At 36.9% G+C, this 24,651-nt stretch overlaps 1 protein-coding gene across 3 annotated transcripts in view; it reads left to right on the top strand.

Annotated features, from left to right (window-relative positions):
- The window catches only part of ccdc9 (coiled-coil domain containing 9), a 33,642-nt gene extending 19,869 nt beyond the window's left edge, over positions 1–13,773 (top strand). For all 3 annotated transcript variants that reach the window (XM_052109845.1, XM_052109846.1, XM_052109844.1), the window contains 5 exons: positions 2,544–2,679; positions 2,781–3,255; positions 4,884–5,012; positions 5,141–5,239; positions 12,362–13,773. In XM_052109845.1, the coding sequence (XP_051965805.1) occupies positions 2,544–2,679; positions 2,781–3,255; positions 4,884–5,012; positions 5,141–5,239; positions 12,362–12,366 (844 nt within the window). In that variant the 3' untranslated portion in view covers positions 12,367–13,773. The remainder of the gene's footprint in view (positions 1–2,543; positions 2,680–2,780; positions 3,256–4,883; positions 5,013–5,140; positions 5,240–12,361) is intronic.
- The last annotated feature ends 10,878 nt before the right edge of the window (positions 13,774–24,651 follow it).

Raw genomic sequence — 24,651 nt, 5'->3', positions numbered from 1 at the left:
ACCGGTATATAAAAATATATAAAACCTATATATATATATATATATATATATATATATATATATATATATATATATATATATATATATATATATATATACACTCACCTAAAGGATTATTAGGAACACCTGTTCAATTTCTCATTAATGCAATTATCTAATCAACCAATCACATGGCAGTTGCTTCAATGCATTTAGGGGTGTGGTCCTGGTCAAGACAATCTCCTGAACTCCAAACTGAATGTCAGAATGGGAAAGAAAGGTGATTTAAGCAATTTTGAGCGTGGCATGATTGTTGGTGCCAGACGGGCCGGTCTGAGTATTTCACAATCTGCTCAGTTACTGGGATTTTCATGCACAACCATTTCTAGGGTTTACAAAGAATGGTGTGAAAAGGGAAAAACATCCAGTATGTGGCAGTCCTGTGGGCGAAAAGGATGCTAGAGGTCAGAGGAGAATGGGCCAACTGATTCAAGCTGATAGAAGAGCAACTTTGCCTGAAATAACCACTCGTTACAACCGAGGTATGCAGCAAAGCATTTGTGAAGCCACAACATGCACAACCTTGAGGCGGATGGGCTACAACAGCAGAAGACCCCACCGGGTACCACTCATCTCCACTACAAATAGGACAAAGAGGCTACAATTTGCAAGAGCTCACCAAAATTGGACAGTTGAAGACTGGAAAAATGTTGCCTGGTCTGATGAGTCTCGATTTCTGTTGAGACATTCAGATGGTAGAGTCAGAATTTGGCGTAAACAGAATGAGAACATGCATCCATCATGCCTTGTTACCACTGTGCAGGCTGGTGGTGGTGGTGTAATGGTGTGGGGGATGTTTTCTTGGCACACTTTAGGCCCCTTAGTGCCAATTGGGCATCGTTTAAATGCCACGGCCTACCTGAGCATTGTTTCTGACCATGTCCATCCCATGGCCACCATGTACCCATCCTCTGATGGCTACTTCCAGCAGGATAATGCACCATGTCACAAAGCTCGAATCATTTCAAATTGGTTGACAATGAGTTCACTGTACTAAAATGGCCCCCACAGTCACCAGATCTCAACCCAATAGAGCATCTTTGGGATGTGGTGGAACGGGAGCTTCGTGCCCTGGATGTGCATCCCACAAATCTCCATCAACTGCAAGATGCTATCCTATCAATATGGGCCAACATTTCTAAAGAATGCTTTCAGCACCTTGTTGAATCAATGCCACGTAGAATTAAGGCAGTTCTGAAGGCGAAAGGGGGTCAAACACAGTATTAGTATGGTGTTCCTAATAATCCTTTAGGTGTGTATATGTGTGTATGTATATGTATATATATATATATGTTTTGGATAGACAAGATTGACAAATGCTTATCAATAATACTCTTATGGCTAAAATGTTTACAGTGTTCAGTGGCTAAAATATCAATATGACTAAATGTTACTAAAATATGACTAAAATGTCAACAGTTTTCATTGACTAAAACTACATTAAAAAGCCCAGTAAGCCAAACAAATCACAATTACAGATGTGTTTGCGAGTGTCACACCATATGACAAGTCCTCACAGAGATATAAAGAGACATGATGCACCGTTAGCAAAGAGGGATTTCAGAAAATGATCCACACACTGGACAAGAGGTACCAGCGATAAGTAGAACTTTTTAGAAAGAGGATTTGGAAATACCAGTTGGTCATTTTAAAAAAAAAACAACAACAGTTTTAGTGGTTTTTTACATCCTGCTTAAATGTCCCGGTTTGTTTGGACAATCTTATTTTCATGAAAATTTGTTCTTATTTATTGTTCCATTTTATTTAGGTGTAATATTGAGAAAATAACAAGTTTGCAGTAATGCAAAGATATTGAATTTTGTAAAAATATTTTAATTTGAAAACACTGCATTTATAGTTGTTGCTAGTTTGTATGTTTGAGTTGAGAAATACACATTTCAGCATTATCAGTTATCTATTTGTGTCATTTTCCTTGATAACCAAGCAAGTTGACTCATGTTACCATTTGTTTATTATATCGCAATATTAGCCTCAATAATCGCAACATGGCATTTTCCCAAATCGTGCAGCCCTAGTTGGCAATATTGCCAAAACCTTATATCACAGTTTCAGTAATTCTATATCACAATAACGGTATACATCACAATATTGTTATGTTTGCTTAAATTTCAATAAGAATTTTTTTGTATTAAACATCCATTTGGTAGTGCATTTTCAGTGAATAAAATACTAAACTTTATTTCATTTAGACAATTTTCTCTTTCATTTGGAACTTGATGGACAAAAACCAAATAGCAAAGCAATCCTACTTATAGCTGTGCAAATATATGTCTACCATGGTATAAACAGTATAGCAAAATCTCTATCAGTTGTTGCATGATAAATACAGTCATACAGCCCAGCCCTACTAGTTTTTCCTGCTATTTTGGCAGTATACAGTGTTGCTTTGACACCTGTTACAACAGATGATTCGTAGTTCATTAAATAATATTTTTTGTTCTCAGTCCACTTCATTAAGCAAAACAATACTTTTGTCCTTGAAGCATGCATGATAACCGGTGGGAAGGAGAAAATGAAGAGGAGAAAGGGAGAAAGGAGGAGCAAGAGACAGAAAAGGAAAAGGACACGGAGCAGGACAATGAGAAAGAAGATCAGCCCAAAGCTCCATTATCAGAGAAGGTAAGAAGCCAGCTAGTTATGGAGTACTTCTTTTTAAGATCCATGTTAATGAGAATTGATTTAATTAGTGTATGCATTTTTTTTCTTCTGCTTTGGAGAAGACAGTTGATGGAGGACTTACTGCAGAAGAAGACGATGAGTGGGAGGATGCCAGTGATGGAGAGGAAGGCTATGAGGAAGAGGATGAAAAAGCAGAGCATGGAGCAGACAAAGAATCCCTAAAAGATGTTAAAACAACAAAAAAGACCCCTACCTCTTCTGCACCCTCTACTCCAAGCCCGAGAGAGCAGCGAACTCCCAGACCCAAAGTCCCCTCACCAAAGGAAACGCTTAGTATGCCTGAAGGGCCCAAGCCCCTCAGCCCCTTCTCCCAACTGGAGGGCCACCAGCCAGTGTCAGACTGGGGTGAGGAAATGGAGACACTTTCTCCTAGGAGTAGCCTGGGTGAGAGCCCTCTGAGGCCCAGCAGCAATGAAAGCAGCCCCGCCCAGCTGAAGAGCAACGAGGCTGATCGTGACACTACTACCACCCCTAACCAGCCAGAAGAACCAGATAAAAAGGAAAGCACGTCTACAGGTAGGGTAATGGTGGGCTTTATTCTGTACATCATTGTTTCATAGATTTCTGGTATTAATGTGATTTATGGCTTTAAATTGTTTTAAGGTGAAGTATGTATTTTCCATGTTAAAATACTGTCTCATATACTAATTCCATGTGCAGAGACAACTGTAAGTTATGTTGAGTTCCAGAAGATTGAAAATTAGGACTGTCACGATAATTAAATTTGGCTGACATTATATTGTCTAACAAATAATTGTGATTATGACGATTTTAGGGCTCTTTTAGGGCTTTCTCGATTTATTGTTACATAAGTTGACATTTCTTAGGTGTATTTGTGTTTCATACACCTTAAGAAGTATTTTTTACATATTTAAAGGAATATTTGAGGTTCAATACAAGTTAAGATCAATCGACAGCATTTTTTGCATAATGCAGATAACCACAAAAATGTATTTGAGCTGTTGTGTAAATTGTCATTTTTACAGTCATTAGGGTTTTTTAGTGTTGGTTGAAATTACATCGTCATGGCAACAAGGTTGCAAAATTGGCTTTAACTTTACATAGAAAAGGTTAGTAAGTGATTTTATCACACTAATATCATGCTAACACATTGTTTGTCTTGTGGCTATACTTTTGAAAAAGTGAGTTTCTTAATGTCAAAAAAATTGGACCCATTCACTTCCATTGTAAGTGCCTCACTGTTACCTCAATTTTTGCTTTTTTTAAAGAAAAGGATGGACGAGTCAAAATTAGTTTTTATGGTAATCAATATTATGCCACATATGCTGTTGACTTAAGCTTAACTGGTCTTGAACCCATAATATTCATATATATATATATATATATATATATATTTCGTCACTTTCACATGTTATTTTTATGCTCTTTGATTAAGCCCTTATTTCTCATGAAGCAAAATCTTTGAGATTTCCTTGGATTATTTTATCACCCCATAGAAATAGTAAATAGAGTAAGTATTATGTGGATGAACCCGATATGACCAGGAAAATTTTCCACCATACGATCGTTAAATTTAAGTGAAATCGGAGCACTTTGCATTCACTATCAAAGTTTATATTTTCGCAGGAGTTTGGCACATGCTTCTGCTTACTATGCACACATTCTGGACAGGAGCTGCTCTGGTTGACAACTGTTGTGCAGCTCAGTGATGCTTGGAGTTCAACTGAATGACACAAATGCGCAGTTCATAGCATTTATATTGTATATTTGCTTAAAATTACCTTATTTGGGCATTCAAATGTGATTGGACTTCAAAGTGCACAAGAATCACGGTTGGATAAAATAACTGCTATCAGACGGTTATTTAATAATCGCAACAGGCCTAGTGAAATTACTGTGGCTCTGTATCGCTTTTAAAACATTGATCTTTTTTTTCAGCAGTCTAAGTGGCTGTACACGTGATATGCATTGTATCCATCTGTGCTGTTTTTTTTTTTTTATGAAAAACATGCGCCAGACTGACATAATTGTCCGTTTTACTGCGTCTCACTGTTTTTCAGTGTCAGGAGATTTTTATAGACTGCGTCTCAAGTTAAAAAGTCAGTATATTGCCTTTGGGTTTAGCTTTGTCAGAATGGCTTTAATATCTCTGATATAAAACAATAGCATTCTTTCACATTCAGTGGTGGAGTCTGATATCTGTGAAACCCCAAAAGAGGCTGTACCAGCTGAATCTAATAACACTGCCTCAAGCAGCCAAGATACAGCTGATCCCGTAGTGCCGCCCACCCCAGACCACACCAGACAGAGTGGTAAGTTGAAAATGTCTATTAATTTATGCATTCCCTCAGAAAAGTACAAAAATAAAACAAAATAATATCTGATATTCTCAAAATGAAGTGTTGTTTGCATTTCATATCCTAATTAACCTCTGATACAGAGGACAGCGAAGCCCTCACTGTACAGTCAGATGAGAGTCAGCCTGAAGCAAAGGCTGTGGAGGACACAGCAGTGGATTCATCAGAACAACCATCCTCAGGTGCTGTTCTTATTACCAGCTTTGAGACTGTGGCTTTTCGAAAGAATCCCTTACTTCAGCTGACTTCTAACAACTAACTAACACCCTCCCCCTTTTTATACACACTTACATTTTTCATGTGATCGCTCTCTCTTTCTCTGACCCCTGCACCACCTGTTTACACTGGGTCCGAAACATTTTGTAATGTACTTTATTAGGTACACCTTATTTGTGTGATTTATCTAATCAGTTATTTGTGTGGCAGCAGTGTAATGTATAAAATCATTCAGATATGGGTCAGGAGCTTCAGTTAATGTTCACATCAACCATCAGAATGGGGACAAATTTGATCTCAGTGATTTGGACCATGGCATTATTGATGATGCCAGGCAGGCTGGTTTGAGTATTTCTGTAACCGCTGATATCCTGGGATTTTTACACACAACAGTTTCTAGAGTGTATAGAGAATGATTGAAAAACAAAAAAAACAACCAGTGAGCAGCAGTTCTGTGGACGAAAACGTCTTGTTGATGAGAGAGGTCAACGGAGAATCGGCAGACTGGTTCGAGCTGACACAAATTCTGTGGTAACTCTGATAACCCCTCTGTACAATTGTCGTGAGTAGAATAGCATCTCAGAATGCACAACGTGGCAGATTTGCTACAACAGCAGAAGACCATGTTGGGTTCCTCTTCTGTCAACCAAGAACGGAAAACTGAGGCTGCAGTGGGTCTACCATTTGTGTACCTTAGCAGAAATCCAGATTTGGTCAGACCATGCGTGTTTTTTTTTTTTTTTTCCTCAATTGTCTACTGTCCAGTTTTGGTGAGCCTGGATGTTTTTTATTTTTCACACCATTCTCTTTACAGTCTAGAGCCTTTTGTGTGTGAAAATCCAAGGAGATCAGCAGTTACAGAAATATTCAAACCAGCCCATCTGGCACCAACAATTATTCCACGGTTCAAATCACTGAAATCAAATTTTTTTCCCCATCCTGATGGTTAATGTGTGGCATTGCATATCTGCAAGATTTTCTACATTACACTGCTGCCACACGATTGGCTGATTAGATAATTGGATGAATAAGTAGATGTACAGGTGTACATAAAAAAGTGGCCGGTGAGTGTATATCACGATATTAAAAATGTTAACACACAAAAATCAATGAAAATAGGTTTATATATGAAATAACCATATTGTAATGCCTATTTTTTGAATAATCCAGTCAGTGAATTAAATACTTTATAAATGAAAACTACTTCCTCTTATATAGTTTTCTCTTTATTCGGACTTGACAAACATAGTGTGAAAGTAAAACAATAAATGGTTTTAAATAAACTTTACCCTTGTGCTAAATTTCACATTATGCAACATTTCAGTCTGAAGTTGTGAACTAGTATTATTGTTATTATAAATCTTCCTCAAGAAACTTAACATCTTCTGAAAGCAATGCAGCAAAGAAAAAAATACATAGAAAAATATATATATATATTAAAAAAAGTTAATTAGTCTCTTAATGATTTAAGAGGGCAGTGGTGGCTCAGCAGTTAAGGCTCTGGGTTACTGACCAGAAGGTCAGGGGTTCAAGCCCCAACACCACCAATACACCACTGTTGGGCCCTTGAGCAAGGCCCATGAACCTATCTGCTCCAGGGGCACCGTATCATGGCTGACCCTGCACTCTGACCCCAGCTTAGCTGGGATATGTGAAAAATAAATAATTTCACCATGTATATGCAGAAATGTATGTAAAATGTGTGACAATTGATCAATTTATTATTTTTATTTTAATCCCTATAGAGAATATTTGAATACATGAAGGCAAACATGGCCAGTGTGTTGCCTAATAGCTAACATCATTCGAACTGAATTATATCAAGGGTGATGTCTGGTTTAAAAATCCTGCATTACATAATTGTTGGTGCAAGACCCATTAAATGAGCATGTTTACATGCTCAACAATATGCTGATTACTTTCTAAAATCAGCTTATTTAAACAAATATGACATGGAAAGAAATTCACTGTTACTTGACATTTTAAATAATTGCTTTATTCTCTGCTTTTGATGGTAAACCATAAAGAGGCATGCGCTCAACACGTGCGCACATTGGATGAGCCAGTAAGAACTCTGGTTAAGGTGCTTACATGCAACGCGAAATCGGCGTAATGGGTAATAATCGTTTTTTTCTTACGCTTGGTATGATCTTGAAGGCGCCCCGCCTTTTTCCTCCATTTCTCCTACAGAATGTGTACCGCGGATGTGTAATATTACTAGAATGAGGAGCACATTTCTTGCCACATGGTGGCGATTTTGTATAAACGTGATGCGATAATCCAAAATGTATACCGGTTGGCGAATTTCTACCGGTATTTTGTGTCTACCGATATATCGCCCACCTCTATGGAGTAACCACGTCGCATTTGAAGTGCTTATGCTGATCTGTCTCTGGACCACAGTGAAGGACCGCCTACTCACCTGTTAGTCATCCATTGCAATATAACAACAGTTTTAAATTTGGAAAAGCATATACATGCACAAGATGTCCATTTGATCTGGAAAATTTGGAAAAGCACATGCAAAAGATTTCATAGAACTTTTTCAGTGTGTCTGATTTCAACATATTTCAACACAAATCGTGTAAATCACATCCTGAAAAAGACTCCACTAAAAGACCTTTTTTGTTTGCGCTTATACAACATTGCAAGTGACACGCTTTTTGTAGTCACAAAATCAGAGACCTTCCACTCTGATTGCTATGCTCACAGAAGACTCATTTGAGACACGGTACTACCAGGTGTAAACAGGGCTTCTCACTCTCCCTCTCTCTCTCTCCACTATGTTCCCTGCACTCATGTCTCCTTTATGTCCCTGTGTCTATCTGTCTCACGGCATGAGATGGCATCTGCTTATGGCCTTGTCTCTATCGTCTTTAACAAATGGGAATGCAGCACTTCAACTCCTCAAGCTGTGACTTTCCTCCCCTCCTCTGGGACTGACTGCTCCTGTCTGCAGCTTCACACTGGCTGTCAATCTCCACTGTGAATCCTGCACAAATAAATCCCTCACTTGCTGTGTTCCTGGATCCCTTTCTTTGTTGTCCATGTACCTTTTTGATTTTGCACCTCTCCCTGACACATTTGGATATGGGTTCTTTTTTCCCCTTTCATGCATGTTTCAAACTGCTTGAGCAAATAAATGTGTCCTCTCTTGATTTTATTCCATGTTTGCAATGGCACATGTGATGTGTATAAAAAGACTGTGAAAGAGAATAAAGTCATCATTTACTCACAACTTTAGTCACCATTCACATTGTATGGAATAAAGTTGCAATGAAAGTGAATGGTGACTGAAGGCCCCTGCACACTTCAAACAAAATCGAAGAATGAATGGGTGTGATGTTATATAGAACCAAATCCCACAAATGACACTAAAGTTAATCACATTCTGAATTGCTGAGCATGACTTTTTGTCAAGCTATACAAAAATGACAACAATACTAGCCTAAAAAATAATAATGAGTTTCAGTAACATATGTATGTCATTGTAATGTGTGAATCACTCACTCATTGTAATGTGTGAATCACTCAATTCTATTCCCAATTAATCCGGCCCCTTTTCTTGTTGAACGAGATGCAGCTCCTCCTCTCATTCAGCCGGTCAGCCAAATATTCATGAATGAGATTGATTTATTCAATTCATTTGCGAACGAGTTTACCAGTACATTAAGTTAATTAATGAACTACATGACTGACTGGTTCAGTCGCGTAGGCGTTTAGTGGTTCAAACCAATTGGATGGTCCTTCACAGCCCGCTATTGGCTAGTCATTATTTAAATGCTTGACAAATTTACACAAATTAAATTGGCATGTCTACAAATGTACAAAGACACTTTAAAAGGAGTTTAAACACAATGACCTTTTCACCACAAATGGCAGGTCTTATTTTCCCTAGATTTTACCAAATGCTTGGCTTCATTTTTACCCAGACAGAGAAAATGTTCTTTAGTTAGTCTACTAAAGGAATCAAATCTACTTAAATAATCTTAAATGCCCATTCATGCTATTGTTTGATATGCTTTTTCACTCATGTGCTGTCTGCAGCTGAAAGCCATTCACATCTGCCCAAACTAAGTTATGCCTATCATCATTCTTTTGTCTGTATTTTGCCTATAATATTTTGTAAACCCATCTTTGCAGTAGTGTTGGCGTCACCATAAATTACAGTAAGAGTGTAATTGGCTCATATTATGACTTTGTTTAGCATGTTAGCACCATTATTGCAAAATGTAAACATGACAAATTACACATTAACTTCTGCATATAAATTACTTTAAATCATCATTGAATGGTTAAAACTGCCTCTTTTACTGATCTTTTGTGAATTCTTCTCATAGAATGAGGCATGAAATCCTTGAAAGCACATTTTAATGTCATAGTAGTTGATGTTGTACCTGTAGTGTTGAGTGTTTTCATATTTAGATGTTCCTCTACGCCTCCCCCAGCGGTGTGGTCGGTGTCTGAATGTTCACAAACAGCATGTCATTGCTCAGCTGTTTCAAACCTCTTTGGCTCTGAGCAAAGAATTACGCACTTTTGCGTTAGTGTACCAGGGCCTTGAGGCTAACATGCTACCTAATATCCCCTTTTGAGTTCCACAGAATAAAAGTTATATGGATTTGGAACAACATGATTATGAGTAAATGAGGACATTATTTTCATTTTTGGGTGAACTATCATTTAATTAGCATCCACCCAACAGGATCCCATTTGATTGCTACTTAGCATCATTATCATAGAGGAAAAACTGCTTGGCTTTCCTCCAGTAGCAGTTTGCAGGGTAGATACTGTGTAGCAGATAGTTGTATTACACAGGGTAAACCAAATTTGGTTCCAGAATCCAGATACTGTATGGTGTCTAATTAGATTTTCATTTTAATGTTCTTTTATATTCCTGACATTGTGTCTAGATGTCCACCAAGCCATGCAAAATGAATGTACTGACTAAGTTAACCAAGGTGCAATTAGAGTAAAAAAAAAAAAAATCCAGAAATATTGTATTCCTTATTATTACACTGTAAATGAATCAGCAATTTTTGGGAACTTGTGAGATATCCCTAATCAAATAATCCTAAAAGAATGTTTCCTATTGGAATAATTTAGAACCAATTCTCAAGGATCCTAATAGGAATTTTAAAACCTGAACTCTTTAGAAAAGAAAATGCCACTGTAGTACATTAAAAATAATTTTAAAAAGAGCTGGTTCTCTTTTACTGTCTAGTAGCAATTCTGATTAAGATTATACAATATCCACAAAGAAACATTTTCATATTTAAATAAGAATCAAAATCCTTTAGGAATTGCAGTTTGAGTCGGATCTTGGAGGATTATTATTTGATCTAATTAGGATGTGTCAGGATCGGTTCCAAATTATGATAGAAATTCCATTTGGAATATTATTGCCTACTCATTTTGAAAGGTTTTTTTTAAGTTTGTTTTATTTTTTTTATTGCTGGTAATAATTATCCATGATGATTCATGTGGTCCATTTTTCTGTTCTAAAATTTGTGCTACACATGAATATAATCATGCTTGGGCTAAAACCATTATTAACAATTGTGGTGGCATTAACCACAATCATCAGTTTCATTCATTTGAAGTTTGAAATTTTAATTATCTCCCCTTTTACTGCCCCTTTAACCTGTAACCTGTACCCAGTGTTTGTAGGAGTGTTTACACATGTCTGCGATATGGCAAGTGATGAAATTGTAGTTTTACTTCTCATTTGGCAAGATGCTCAAATGACGAATAAACGCTGTGCTGCTTGTGATTGTACGTGTCCCTTTCGCTTAAAAGCATTTTGAGTTGAGGAACCACATGCTCAACCTTGATAATCATTTGGGATCACTGTCCTTTTCCACCCACCTGCTACAGATTTTTATTATTGCATCATACCAGTAATTTATTATGTGAATTATTCCTCATTTGCAACTAATGGGTGGATTTGATTTAAATTGAGTTTCCTAGCCATTTTCCTGATTTTAATTTCAAGAAAGTATCTCATTGAAACTACCGTCCACATGCCCCTTAGAAATCAACACAGAGGCTAATGGCTTGGCAGTATGCCGGCCTCAGTAACAAGATTCTTGTATTCCTTTAAATTTGATTACTGTGCTGCATTAAGCCTGTTTAGCAGCAGGAAATCTTCAGGAATTATTTTTTCATAATTTTCTTTTTTTTTTTTTCTAAAAGCTTTTCTGAGGAAAGTGGCAGTGGACATGCAGATCATAGAGTGCTAATGAAACCCCCTTGGAAATTGAATGTACTCATTGTCTGATGGGTTCCACATTAGGAACACATTGATTCCCATTTAAAGAGGCATTATAATGAAACATTACAGCGTACACTTTTGGGCTTTTATTGTTAACCCAGGGGCATTCCAAACCCTGGGTTAATGCTATATTGTTCCATGTTTCTTCATATTTTACACTGAGTTAGTAATAATTTGCAGTATCTACATTTCAAGATTACACTCTGTATGTATGTAACCCTGGGTTAACTTATTTGCATATTGCTGTTAAGTTTCTTATCAGTTTTCTGTTGCAACAACTGGCCGTTACATTCCAGGGGGCTGTTCAGACAGAATTCGTTCTAGGGGAAAAAATAAGCTAGATGCAGAACAATTTATGGAACAGAATGCTGGTGTTTTGATGGATTTTTTAAATGGTGAAGTTCTTTTAAATTTACAATGCATCTTAAAAAATGTGGCCTATTGAAAAACAATGCATAATTGGTGCAGAAACTGATATAAAAACACATATCCCCTAACAATACATTGTTTTATGTATGCCTTTGGAAACACAGTTTAGTGTTAGCCCCACAAAAGCCTCTAGAGCAGGGTTTCAGAATGTTGGAGTAAATTTGGAGTCAACCCCCTTTTATATTTACAAGTGTGAAACAAGGCCTTAACCCAGGTTATTTTCAGTTGCAAAAGTCCTTTATTTGTGGTACTGCTTTGGCAACCGAACCAACCAGTCATGGTTTATCAGTCATTTATTTGTAAGGTATAATGCAACGCAAAAATTATCAAGCAGCCAATAATATTGCTTTACTCTCCTTCCCTTGCTTTATATTTATGTTAACAGGATGAGGACTAAATGCAGTAAATGAAAATTTCAGTGGTCCACAGACCAGGACAGGAGGTAAGCTGAGGCAAGAGAAGACATCAGGTGTAAAGGACGACTGTTGACTAAATTAAAGAGACTATTGGGGACACATTTGGAGCCCTGCCTCAAATTCATTCAAACAGCCTGCTATATTGTTCAATTATTCCTCATTGGTTGGGACTATCTGCTGTTGTCAAGCTGTGCTGATGCTGCTTTTATTAGATCAGTATCCAGAACATATATTTTACCTGGGATTAATCAGTAAAGCATGCTATGCTCAAACCATGAGATAAAAGTTTTTAAGACCGAGGGAGAAGTGCCTGTTCCCTATTAGCCTCATTATAAATGTGTTTTTATCCAACCTACCTATAGACCACAATAATACTATCCCCTTGTAAGTGACATTTGTCACAACTGCATGCAGATACATGATATCTGAGGACAAGGTTTGTGTTTTAGATTCTCTAATGTTCATAAGCCTAAGCATGGATTGAACTGGAGCCTATTTGCTGCTGAGAAAGTCGGAGAACAGGCATGCTTCACAACATTTGTAAACTAAGGCATTACACTTTTTTCAGGGCTATGTCTTGAAGCAATTATGTGATCAACAGTCTGATATTACCTACATGAAGACAAGCAACATAAATGATTATTGCCCTATACATTATGGTCGGATAGACCAATGAAAATCATGGTAAAAATTCCAGGAATTTTAATAAGGAAGATTGAACAACCGAAAAAAAAGAATTGTGTATCTCAAAACAAATATAAAGCTGGTTTATGTACTTTGTTTTTTTTTTTTAAATAGTTTGTTCGTGCATCAGATATGTTTAGTATTTTTATGCAGCAGGGTATTGGTATATTTGTTAAAGTGTATCCCTGAGTTTGAATGAATTGAGCTGGAGCTTGAAAACTTGCAATATCTGTAAATGGTTAAAAATGACAGACATTCCAATGCTTTGTATGAGTGCGTATTACTCTCTTCACAATGTGCATTGTGTATCCTTGTTATTTATTCAGCTTGTGGAGTAGAAAGAATCATGACATTTGTGATTGTATTGTCCCTACTGTATTTCCCTGCAGATGAAATGGCTTCCTGTTTGTTTGGGGTAGAAAATGTAAATGTAGGGCTTTTAATTTGGTTTGCCTCTTGTAGGAGGTTTGGTTTTTTCAGCTGTGCACGTTGCATGATACCGAAGTGTTTTTCATCTTCGACTACTTGCTGTCAAGTCTTTCTAAGGTTACTAAAGATATTTTGGTTGCTATTATCTACTTATAATTATGTGTGACCAGTAAGCAAGTGCAACTATTTCTGTACTTTGTAATCTGTCATATCAAATATATGACATATTTACCTTATGTCTTAGGTATTTATAATTTATAAGTATAAACCAGCCTATTGTATAAACTCAAAATGTCCAGTGTTTTCTTTGAGATGATTCATGCATGTCTCACTTCAAGCAATAACTCAAGACAAGTGATTTTTTTGTGTTATTTAAATGATTTCAACTTGTTTAAAAAGGTTGCTTTTTATATATCCCATAAGAATTAAGGCCTAACAGACTAATGTTAAAAATGTCCTTTTGTTAAAATGAATGCTGTATCATGAACAAACAATGAATTAATCTTTGTTAATGTTAGTTAATAGAAATACAATTGTTTATTGTTAGTATAAAGGGCATTAACTACACTGTAAACCCGGATAAGTTCTACTAACTCAAAAATTGAGGCAACTGATTGCCTCTTCTTTTGTAAGTTTGAAAACTTAAGTCTTAAGTTTTCATAACTTGTTTTTCTGATTAACTATGAATTTAAAAAAAAATTATATTCAACTTAAAATAAGTATTTACTAATTAACCACAACTCAAAGTTTAAAGTCATACAAACTTAATATATTTATACAACATGAAAAATATTAGCTTTTTAAACCATGAATGTGCTTTAAATTAACTTAATTTTTTTAAGTTGTAAGAATTGCACTATTTAATTTTTTGTGACTTAAAAGTTGGTAGTAATGTTACTTAATGTTTTTATGGCAACTGATTGCCTTGTTTTTTCTAAGTTTTCTTAACTTAAAAATTAAGATTTTACAACTTAAAGGTTTCTACAACAAATATAATAAAGAACCAAACTACATGAAGTAATGTAGTTTAAACAAAGTCTATTTAATATAAAGACCAAATGACAAGAGTTACATCATTACAGATGAGGGACAAAAAATAAAAAAATGTCATAAAGACCTGGGGAGATAAGAGAATTCATAAAAAAAAACTTGGCACCAGAAAAGCTACCAATCAAGGTAAAATGTGTACCACTGTTGCATCTCCTTCAATTTCAAATTCTTTGAAAAACATTTGTCTTTACAATGTCTGAACAAGATTTCGGCCTTTGAGACTATTGCGAGTCTATAACATTTTACAATGGTCCTCACAACAGCAACTGTTCAAAAGAAAACTCAGAAATAACTTTCACATGTCTGTGTGCTTTAACATAGTAAGCTGCCAGTAGTTATGCCTCAAATCAAAACATGAACAGAACAATTGGCATTTTTTTTTACCATTTAACGCAGCAAATCATTCTTCAGAGCAAGCACTCTTGGCTTGAGTTTCCCATCATCAAGGCCCAAAAGGACCTTCTGAATGAATTCAAAAGTGTTGGACATCTCTTTTGGATAACTAAGATTCAATGCATAGATTAGTCCAAAAGTAAAAATAAATGCATCGGAAAGCCTGGGCAGGTGGGTGATGACTTCATTTTCAAGAACAACAGAAACTCTGACCAGATTGTAGTGCATTACAGCATCTGGGAGTTCTCTGACTGCTGTCAAGATGGCAACTGGTGAATCACCAACATCAGGCTCTTCAGAATCTTCAGCCTGAAATGCAAAAATGGCAACACAGAGTAATAAATATTGTGCCAATAATCATAGATTTGCAATCCACATAGTCTTTTTTTTATTGATGTCAGTTTGTAAAATTGTTTTTATTATGAAATAGCCGACATAATAAAAGGTAGTTTTAATCAACCAGTGAAGAGTGCATTGTGACCAGTTTCTTAAAGATTTAAAATTGTGTGGAATAAGTCATTTACCCTGCATGTTTTGAAAAATCCTGAGGTATCTTCTCTCAGCAATACAGGAAGTCCATGCAGCACAATGGTTCGCTTTGTATGGACATCATGCTGATCCAATACAGATTCAATCTTATGTTAAAGACTGAACATATTGAAAATGAAAACATGAATTCTAAATTCAGTTACCCAAATTCATAATTTTTACAACCTTCATAATGGTCAGAAAATAGGAGTGCTTGCATGTAACAATCTATAGCACACTATTCTTTGGTGTCAACGTGTTAAGTAGGGCTAAGACATGACATGGTGTTGCATGTAATAAGAACATGTCCATAAAAAATATTTGCTGAATGCAGAAATCTTAAAAAGACACTGAAAAAGCTAGTTTCTATGCTGCGGACAGAGAGATACTGTGATTTATCTCTACAATAAGACATTAGATTAAGCACCAATCAGAAGGGAAAAATATTAAATTATTCTATATAAAGTCAAGCCATGTTCTGTTAAACACAGAACAACACTGAACTACCAAGACCAAAATACCTTTATGTCATGAATCCGGAGAATCTCATTAAGTGCATCTGACACTTTTCCTGTCTTTGATGCCTTCTGACGAAATAAAGTCATCAGATGAAGACTGTGGCGGTCAAGTTCTGCATAGAAGGTGTTTGGTAGATTCTGGTTTGTAATGCGTTGAAATTCAGCATACACCTGAAACAGAGGCAAAAACTAATTATAATTCACAATGGATTAAAATGACAATTCAAAATTTAAAGACTACAGTTTTATACATATATTAATATATACCTGTGATTCCATACGAAGAGCTGGCCAGCGCCCAAGGATCTCTTTCACGGGTGCCTCAGTGGTAATGACTGCTTGCCTCCTTAATGCAAATGTCATTTGCATCTTCTTGTCAATAAGTGGTAGATTTTTTTCTGTTTTCTGAACTTCTTCAATGATTTCAAGGCTCTGCTGTTCAAGACTTACTGCATCATGTCCTTGGGGAAAGTCTGGTAAAAAATTTACCTCGGCACGTCTTGGTCTTTTTATGTTTGAATGTGATGGTACATTTTCAGGATTGTTTTTGCTTCGTTTTCCAGCATTGACAGCAACTTCCATGCAACCTGCCCTTCTCAATTTGTTTCGGTAGTTTCCCATCTTAAATTTGATACTGGTTTTCCATCCATACCATCCATTGTCTGAGCCAAGCTCTCTCAGACATGGGTGTTTAGTGACAAGAGCTTCTGCTGCTTTGGACATGTCTTTATCGCTTGGGTAGGCTTTGAAATTGTAAATCGCAGCCGCAAGTTTTTCAAGTATGTCATGTTTCTGATCTCTGGTTAGCTGCAGCACTTTCCCAGTTTTTTCAAATGCAGAATTTCCTTCTTTAAGCTTATGCTCTACTTCATAGGCAAATATGGGCACTGGAAAGTTACCTTGAGGCCACCTTGAAAGGCGTTCAGGTGAGGAAATGTCTGATAATAACTCTGTGTCTGTGGTTGAAGTTGAACTCGTTCCTCCCTCAAAAAAAGTTTAAGGGTAGCTTTTGGGGCAACTCTTCAATGTGCACTAAAGATACGAGTTGCCCATCAAAATCAGGGTCTTCATACTGTATGCTGAAGTTCCCATCCAAATCCAGCTTTTCTTTCAAAACCCCTTTAAGGTCTTCTATGGATTCAGGACGAGTAGTGAGAGTGACCTTCCGTGTAGTTGTGGCATCAACAATGACACGAAGTATAATCATCACTGATGAGGAAGAGGCTGCCATGTTTCTATGGAATGAAATGGTGATAAAATACTGAAGTTTAGTTACATCGTGTACTACATGTATTAAAAAATAGTTTGGTTTTTTTCCCATATAAAAACAAAACAAAAACAATTTAATTTCACTTAAGTACTCACGTTCAGAAAACTCAGCACTGCTTCAGCAGAATGTATCTCTTGGGGGTCAGCAGTAATTGGCCATCAATGAGGTAACCAACAAACGTAATGGTGTCATTCAAATCCGAAAGCTGAAAAACAGCAAGTCTCTCTGATGTTGGTGAAAGTTCATAAGAACGTAGATGTTCAACATACCATGATTCATATGAACTACAGAGTAATGAAACCATGTCATTCACAAGATAGATTTGTGCAATCCTCCAGAACTGAGGCAGTCCAACACAAGCTCCTGCAGATACAAACATTCCAGGGACATAGTCAGTGCCATCTACAGTGACCCTAGATGTAGTATAGATCATGCTACTAGTTGTCTGTCTTTGAATTAATGCTTTTGCACTCTCCGGAAGTGTTGAGACAAACACTGATGTGACACTTGATGCTTGTGTGTGTGGCTTGAAATATGATGGTGCACTGAGATGATATGCCATCATGTGCTGGTGTCTATTAGCGAGTGTAAGTGTAATGTTCTTGAAGTTCTGGGTGTCATGTACTACTCTTTTGAAGAATCTATGTTTACCCTCAAACCGCATTGTCCAGAGATGCACTAAGGGCCCAAAACACCTTATAAGGTTTGGGTAGTGCTCAACATAATGATGTTTAGGCCGGAAACGCAATTCAGGGAAAACCTCGGATAAAACCTGTCTGTGGTCACCAATCTTACACTGTAAATGCTGTATTGTTTCATCTGTAAATGCAGGGGATATTGACAACTCAACAATCTCTTTTAAATCCATTAAGACAGCCCATGTCTTATCTCCTTCTGGAACTTTGTTGCCCACCATCAAAGGAAGCAGTCTAAGCAAAGTAGCATTCTCATGCCCATTTCCTCCAACAGTTCCTTTTGTGGCAAAATTTTTGGGTATAGGGTGTGGTTTGTCAGTTTTGTCTGTGCGTTCGTATGGAAATGATTCAATCTTGCAGTTTAAGAACTGTAAAGTGAAATACTTCAGACGAACCAACTCTTGAAGGCAAATGCACAACTCAAGTGGTACAATACCTTCCAAAAGGTCGTGGAGGATATCTGGAGGGAAGCCTGTGATGGGGTGGAAATTTTGTAGTGATTCACGCAGAACACAGTCGCCTTTCACACCAAACTCACTGCTTGTTGAACTCTGTAATACATCATGCACATGAATGTCATGACTTTCCTTTGTCCTCAAGGGAAAATCCCCCTCCATTACACTTTTAAGCTGCATCTCATTTCTAGTGGCTAAACAGAACCTGCAAACATACTCTGCTCTGAAAGACTCTGTCAATCCAGCTAAACCATGTGCTGCAAGATTGTCAGCAGACACACAAAATACAGTGCCTCGGACATTCTGTCCTAATGACTCAATGAAAACACCATCTTCCTCAAGAATTTGTAGGTCTTTTAACAGTGGCGAAAAGATGGCCTTAAAGCCATGCTTCCTAAGGTCCACCACTTTGCACAACAGAGCTAACTGAATTGTGTGCAAGGCTGAGCGATACTTACTAGGAAGGTTGGCAAGGACCCAGTAAACAGCGCAAAGTTTGTGAATTTTTTTTGATGTTCCAAGTGGGTTTGCTATTTCTAGATCATCAATATATAGTTGGAGTGGCAGTCTAAACTCTCCCGATGAAAGCAATGTATTGTTTTGGAAATATGAACCATCAGCACAGGAGCTGTATTGAGCAGGCACACTAACAGACTCCTGTAGTTTGCAAAGAATGTCTGTGTTTTTGAAAAGCTCTTGAATCATTTTAAGAACAGGCACATACACCATTGTTTTTCCTGAGAGTCTTAAGTCATACTGTATAGGCATTACCAAAGGATAATTTTTCTCAATGAAGGTCTTTCTGCGCTTTGCAGTGGACAAATCAGAGCCTGAAGATGTGGCATTAACTAGAACATTGCAGTCCATAACAGCCTCCGCTAGTTCATCAAGAACAGAACTAGAAACAACTATGTCATGTTTCTGAAGAGTGCCTTGTAGTGTCTCTTTTACAATTGGTTTTGATAAAGAAAATATCTGAATCATTTGTTCAATGATTTCCTGTGAAGCGGAGTCTGAGACATGAAGGATGCTTTGCATCTTCAAAAATAAAGAGGACAAATTCCATTTTAACTGACCTCTTAACTGGTCAACATCACACTCAGACTCTCGAACTTCAGGGCTGTCATTACACAGACTAGACTCCTCTTCAGGGGTGTCAGGTCCTACAGCTAAAGATTATTGCAGTAAATCTGATTCTCTAATGTAAACTAGTCATCTTTATAATCTGAGAAAGTGTCAAATTTGTGGGTCTTACACTTATGGGCATTGAATGAGGAATACACATTTGTTCTAAAAGGGCAATCCATGAAAGGACATTCAACCACCTCATGTTTTTTTAAATGTCCCCTCAAGTGTCTGAAGAGAGCAGTGTCTGAGAATGGCTGCTTCAAAGAACAAATGGGACAGGTGAAAACTTTATGCTCACAAGGCTGAACCTGGTGTGTAGAATTACTAGTGTATTCTGTATGTAACGAGACAAATGGGTTTTCAGGCCATTAAATTAATTAAATGAACACACACAGTCTTTGTATAAACATGGCAACGGACTAATTTTTGAATAATGACTATGTTGCAAACGACAGTGTGTTAGTAACTGTGTTCTGGATGGAAATGAAGCTGTACACAGTTTACAGTCCCATGCCATCTCATTAAATAATCAAGCTTGTCATGCACATGACAGTATAGTTACCATGCACTTGTGAAATTTGTATTTCTTTTCAACATGCTCTGCAGTCAAACAACGTTTAAGTCCTAAAAACAAAGAGGGAAACCAATTAATTCCAATGCTGACCATATTTTAGCATGTATACAATAAATGGCTTTATTACATTAAAATGTGTTACATTTATAATTGTTTCTTACCTCGATAACAGTTCAAACAACAAACGACATTCACCTCGTGTGAAACAAGTCTCCAAACAAGTCCTATACGCATTCAATGAGTAAATAAAAGCACAAGGTCAGCAGCTCAATAACATATCTGCTTAAAATGACAGAATTTAAAGACTAACGTGCTTACTATACTAAAAAAAGTAATACTAAAAATTATAACAAAAAGAAATTTAGAAATTGTACAGTATGACCGTCAACCCAAAAACGACCTGCTTAATTAAGCCCGCGCTGCGTAATTTTAAATATCCTGACAAGACACAAATATGCTCCTAAGATAATTTTTGCTATACATTTGGTACTATCAACATGCTAATGACAGTTTCATTTATAATCGTTTCTTACCTCGGTAACTGTGCAAACAACAAATGGCATCCACCTCGTTCAAATCTGAGCGGGAAACAAGCCCAGACACGAGTCACGACATATAAGCATTCAATGTACTGGGAGAAAAGAGAGACAAAGAAAAAAATCTAGCATAAATTCAGCACTTCAGTAACACAACAATTGCTTAAAATTCTGTAATTCAAAGATTCACATAATTGCTACACTTAAACAAGCATTCATGGTAAAAACAAGGGAAAATTAATTAATGATAAAACGAAATCTAGAAATTTTACATTATGACGGTCAGGCCACTAACGACCCGCTTAATTAAAACCGCGCTGCATAATTCGAAATATCCTGGTGAGACACAAACATGCTCTTCAGATCATTTTAGATATTCGTTTCGTGCTATAAATATGCTAAATGCAGTTACAACTATAATAATTGCTTACTTCTGTAACTGTGCAAACAACAAACGACATCCATCTCGTTCAAATCTAAGCGGGAAACTCTTTTACAGACATAAAAGCAATAGCATTTAATGTAGGCCTACTGCAAATGACTACCCTGTGACTGTCAATCCACCAATGACCTGCTTAATTAAGCCCGCGCTTCATTTTAAATATCATGAAGAGACACAAAAATTGCTCTTAAGATAATTTTGTATATTCGTTTCGTACTATAAATACGAATTAAATGCAAGTAAATGATAATTCACTTGTTTAAATACAAAGATTAAAACATTTAATATAATACAAAGATTATTTTGATAACCTAAACTATGAACGTGTGTAGACTTTTAAGTACATGAAAGTACTTATATGTATTATATGGTTATTCATGTGGCATTAACAATAATATACATGGGTGTTTTCTGTAATAGCTTACATTTTAATCCAGTTGGTTCGAAGTGAAGCGACCATGTTGATCTCAAGAACGTTCGGTGATGACGTCACATTGGCAAAAACCGCCAGAAGGGGGCGTTCGTTCAAATTGAAATTTTGATTATTAGTAAATCAATTATCTAAAGTTAACTAAACTCGAAACCTGTCTTTTAGTTGAAACAACTTAGAAATACAATTTGTGCTAACTTAAATATATATTAGATGTTAAACTAACTAAAAAAAATAAGTTAGTATAACCTTTTAACACGTTTTGAGTAACAGGTACTTTTTTTTATTAATAAGTGGTACTGTTGAGGTTTACAGTGTAATGTTAACAATTACATTGTTTATTTTAAATATGTATTAGTATATGTTGAAATTAACTTTAAGATTAATGAAAGCTGTAAAATATTGTTCATTGTTTGTTCATGTTAATGTTGTTGACTAATGTTAACAAACAGAACCTTAAGGTATTATTGATAACATTTACAAAAAGGTTGTATTCATTAACATTAGTTAACTTAATAGTTAACATGAATCTACTGTAAACAATAAAAAATACTTTAACAGTACTTAACTGTCTTGTTAAAGGGATTTCTCATCATATACTCACCTTCATGCTAGTATGACTTTCATCTGCTAAGCACAAAATAATATTTTTTGCAGAATATCTCCGCTCTGTCCATATAATGTTCCATATAATGCAAGAATGCGTGAATGGGTGCCAAAAATATGAAGTTTCATAATCCATATCAGGGTGACAAAAGTACTCCAGAAAATTCTGGTGGTTAAATCCATGTCTTCCATGTCATGGGTGATAAACAGATCAATATTTTTCCTACTGTTTTGTGGGGCTTTTCCACTGCACAGTATAACTCGACTCAACTCTGCTCACTTTTTTGTGGTTTTCCACTGTGGATAGTACCTGATACATTATCAGTACCACCTCGGTTGAGGTTCCAAGCGAGCCGAGCCGATACTAAATGTGACTTCAAAATCCTGCAGATCACTGTTTGGTCAGGGAGAATCATCACTACCAGCGTCACTGGATTTCCGACACGCGACATCAACCCGCTAGTTTTAAAGTTATAGTAACAGCAATAACAGTATAATTTGTTCACGCGACTTTCGACTACGCCGTGGTCAATAAACGAGGTTCAGATGGTCCACTCGTTAGCGATGAGCGAAACAAAAAAGTCTCTCAGGAAGTGTCTCAGCTGTTGGCCGCACATGGCTACCACCTGACCTACCAACAGTGTAGGAAAAAGTTAAATAAATAAAAGTGACTACAGAACCATCAAGGAAAAGTGGAAGTGGTTCGACCATATGTATGCTATTTAAACCGGCGAGCAATGGGAGTGAGAGTGCCCTGGACTCAGCCACTATGGAGGATGGTACGTTTTGTTATGTTAACTCTTCTCTGCTTGAAAGCTTCACTTTTATTTAGTTGACCAGCTGCTGGAAGCTTACTTCTAAAACAACCAGGACAATTTAACTGTTACACTTGTGTAAAATCTCCATGCAACAACTGCTTTATGTAGCAAAATGAGCTAGTAGCTAACAGCTAGTGGTTGTGTTATTTTTTTTGGTCTGTTTGTGTCGTGTTTAAAATTATGTCACGTCAGGAGAGGCAGCGCAAATATGATGGTCAGCCTATAATCCCACCCATGCTGAGGAGGCACTAAAGTGCAATGGAAATGCAAGCTCAGAAAAGCGAGTAGAGTTGAGGCGAGTCATAACATAACGTGCAGTGGAAATGTGCCATTACTTTCGCTTTCTGCTGTTTTTGGTGATTCACATTCTTTGTGTATATCGCCCTCTACTGGGCAGGGAGGAGAATTTATGATGAAAAATTACTTAAATATTGGTCTGTTTCTCACCCACATCTATCATATTGTGTCTGAACACATGGATTTAACCACTGGAGTCGTATGGATTACTTTTATTCTCCCTTTATGTAGATTGTGGAGCTTCATAATTTTGGCACCCATTCACTTGTATTATATGAACCTACAGAGCTGAGATATTCTTCTAAAAATCTTAATTTGTACTCTGCCAAAAAAAGAAAGTCATATATATCTGGGATGACTGGAGGGTGAGTAAATCATGAGAGAATTTTAATTTTTGGGTGAACTATCCCTTTAGATGTAATTTTCTGCATATACTAATGCATTTTTACATTAATAGTTGTCTATTAACATTAGTTAAAATATTATGAACAAACAATGAACAAAATAATTTTTTTAAGTCATAAAATCTGTTTACTAATGGCACTTTATCTCAAAAATAAGATATTTCCTATCTCTATTTCACAAGGGGGAAAAAATAAGCCTTTTAAGAAGATTATTCTCCATTAGGGATAAACGTCTTTCAGAAGTCCTTGTAATAACGGCAGTGATCAGAGAAGCCCACCAATGATGGAGAAGATTAAACTCCGCCCAGTGGTTCATTTAAAACTCCTCTTGTGCATCCAGGATGCATGAGTATCCTTCTGATGGTGCAGCAGGATCAGCCCTCCGAGAAGAGCAGGAATTAACGCACCTGAATAGGAGGATTCACAACAGACCTCTTTCAGAGTCTCATTAGAACGAACATTGACAGCTGACGCTATCATTGGAATATCAGTCATCTCAAAATGAGAGGAGACAAACCAGTCACCTCTGGCAGGACAAACGGGGGAGCGGAGAGGAGACTGAATTACCCCGGTGACCACAGGGTGAAACAGGCGAACAGAGCCACTAAGATATGGGTGAAAGTCGCGATGGGTATCACTTACTTTCTGTGTGTTTCAGTCGCGGCGTTCTTTTTAGCGATCTACTATGTGCTCTTCTGGACCCCAGATGCGGCCAGCTACAACGCCACGAAGACAGCGAACCGCTCATGCCCTCGGGGATAGCGGGCACGGACATGCATCGTTGGAAATTCACTCTGAACTGAATGTCTGACTGTACAGCAGCTGTGTCACAGCACTGGAATGCACTATGCATAGTGACCCAATTTAAACTCTAAACGCGGTATAAATCTAAAAAAAAAAAAAACACTAAACGCCGCGCATTTATTAGTGTGGATCTCCTCCACGATATGGACTTTGCTTATTTAAGGGATTGGCAGCATAATCAATATAGTAAACCAATAT

This window comes from Xyrauchen texanus, chromosome 38 (genome assembly GCF_025860055.1).
Source record: "Xyrauchen texanus isolate HMW12.3.18 chromosome 38, RBS_HiC_50CHRs, whole genome shotgun sequence".
NCBI classification, from domain to species: domain Eukaryota; kingdom Metazoa; phylum Chordata; class Actinopteri; order Cypriniformes; family Catostomidae; genus Xyrauchen; species Xyrauchen texanus.
The sequence above is the reverse complement of the archived record's forward strand: the minus strand, read 5'-3'. Positions and strand labels throughout refer to the sequence as shown.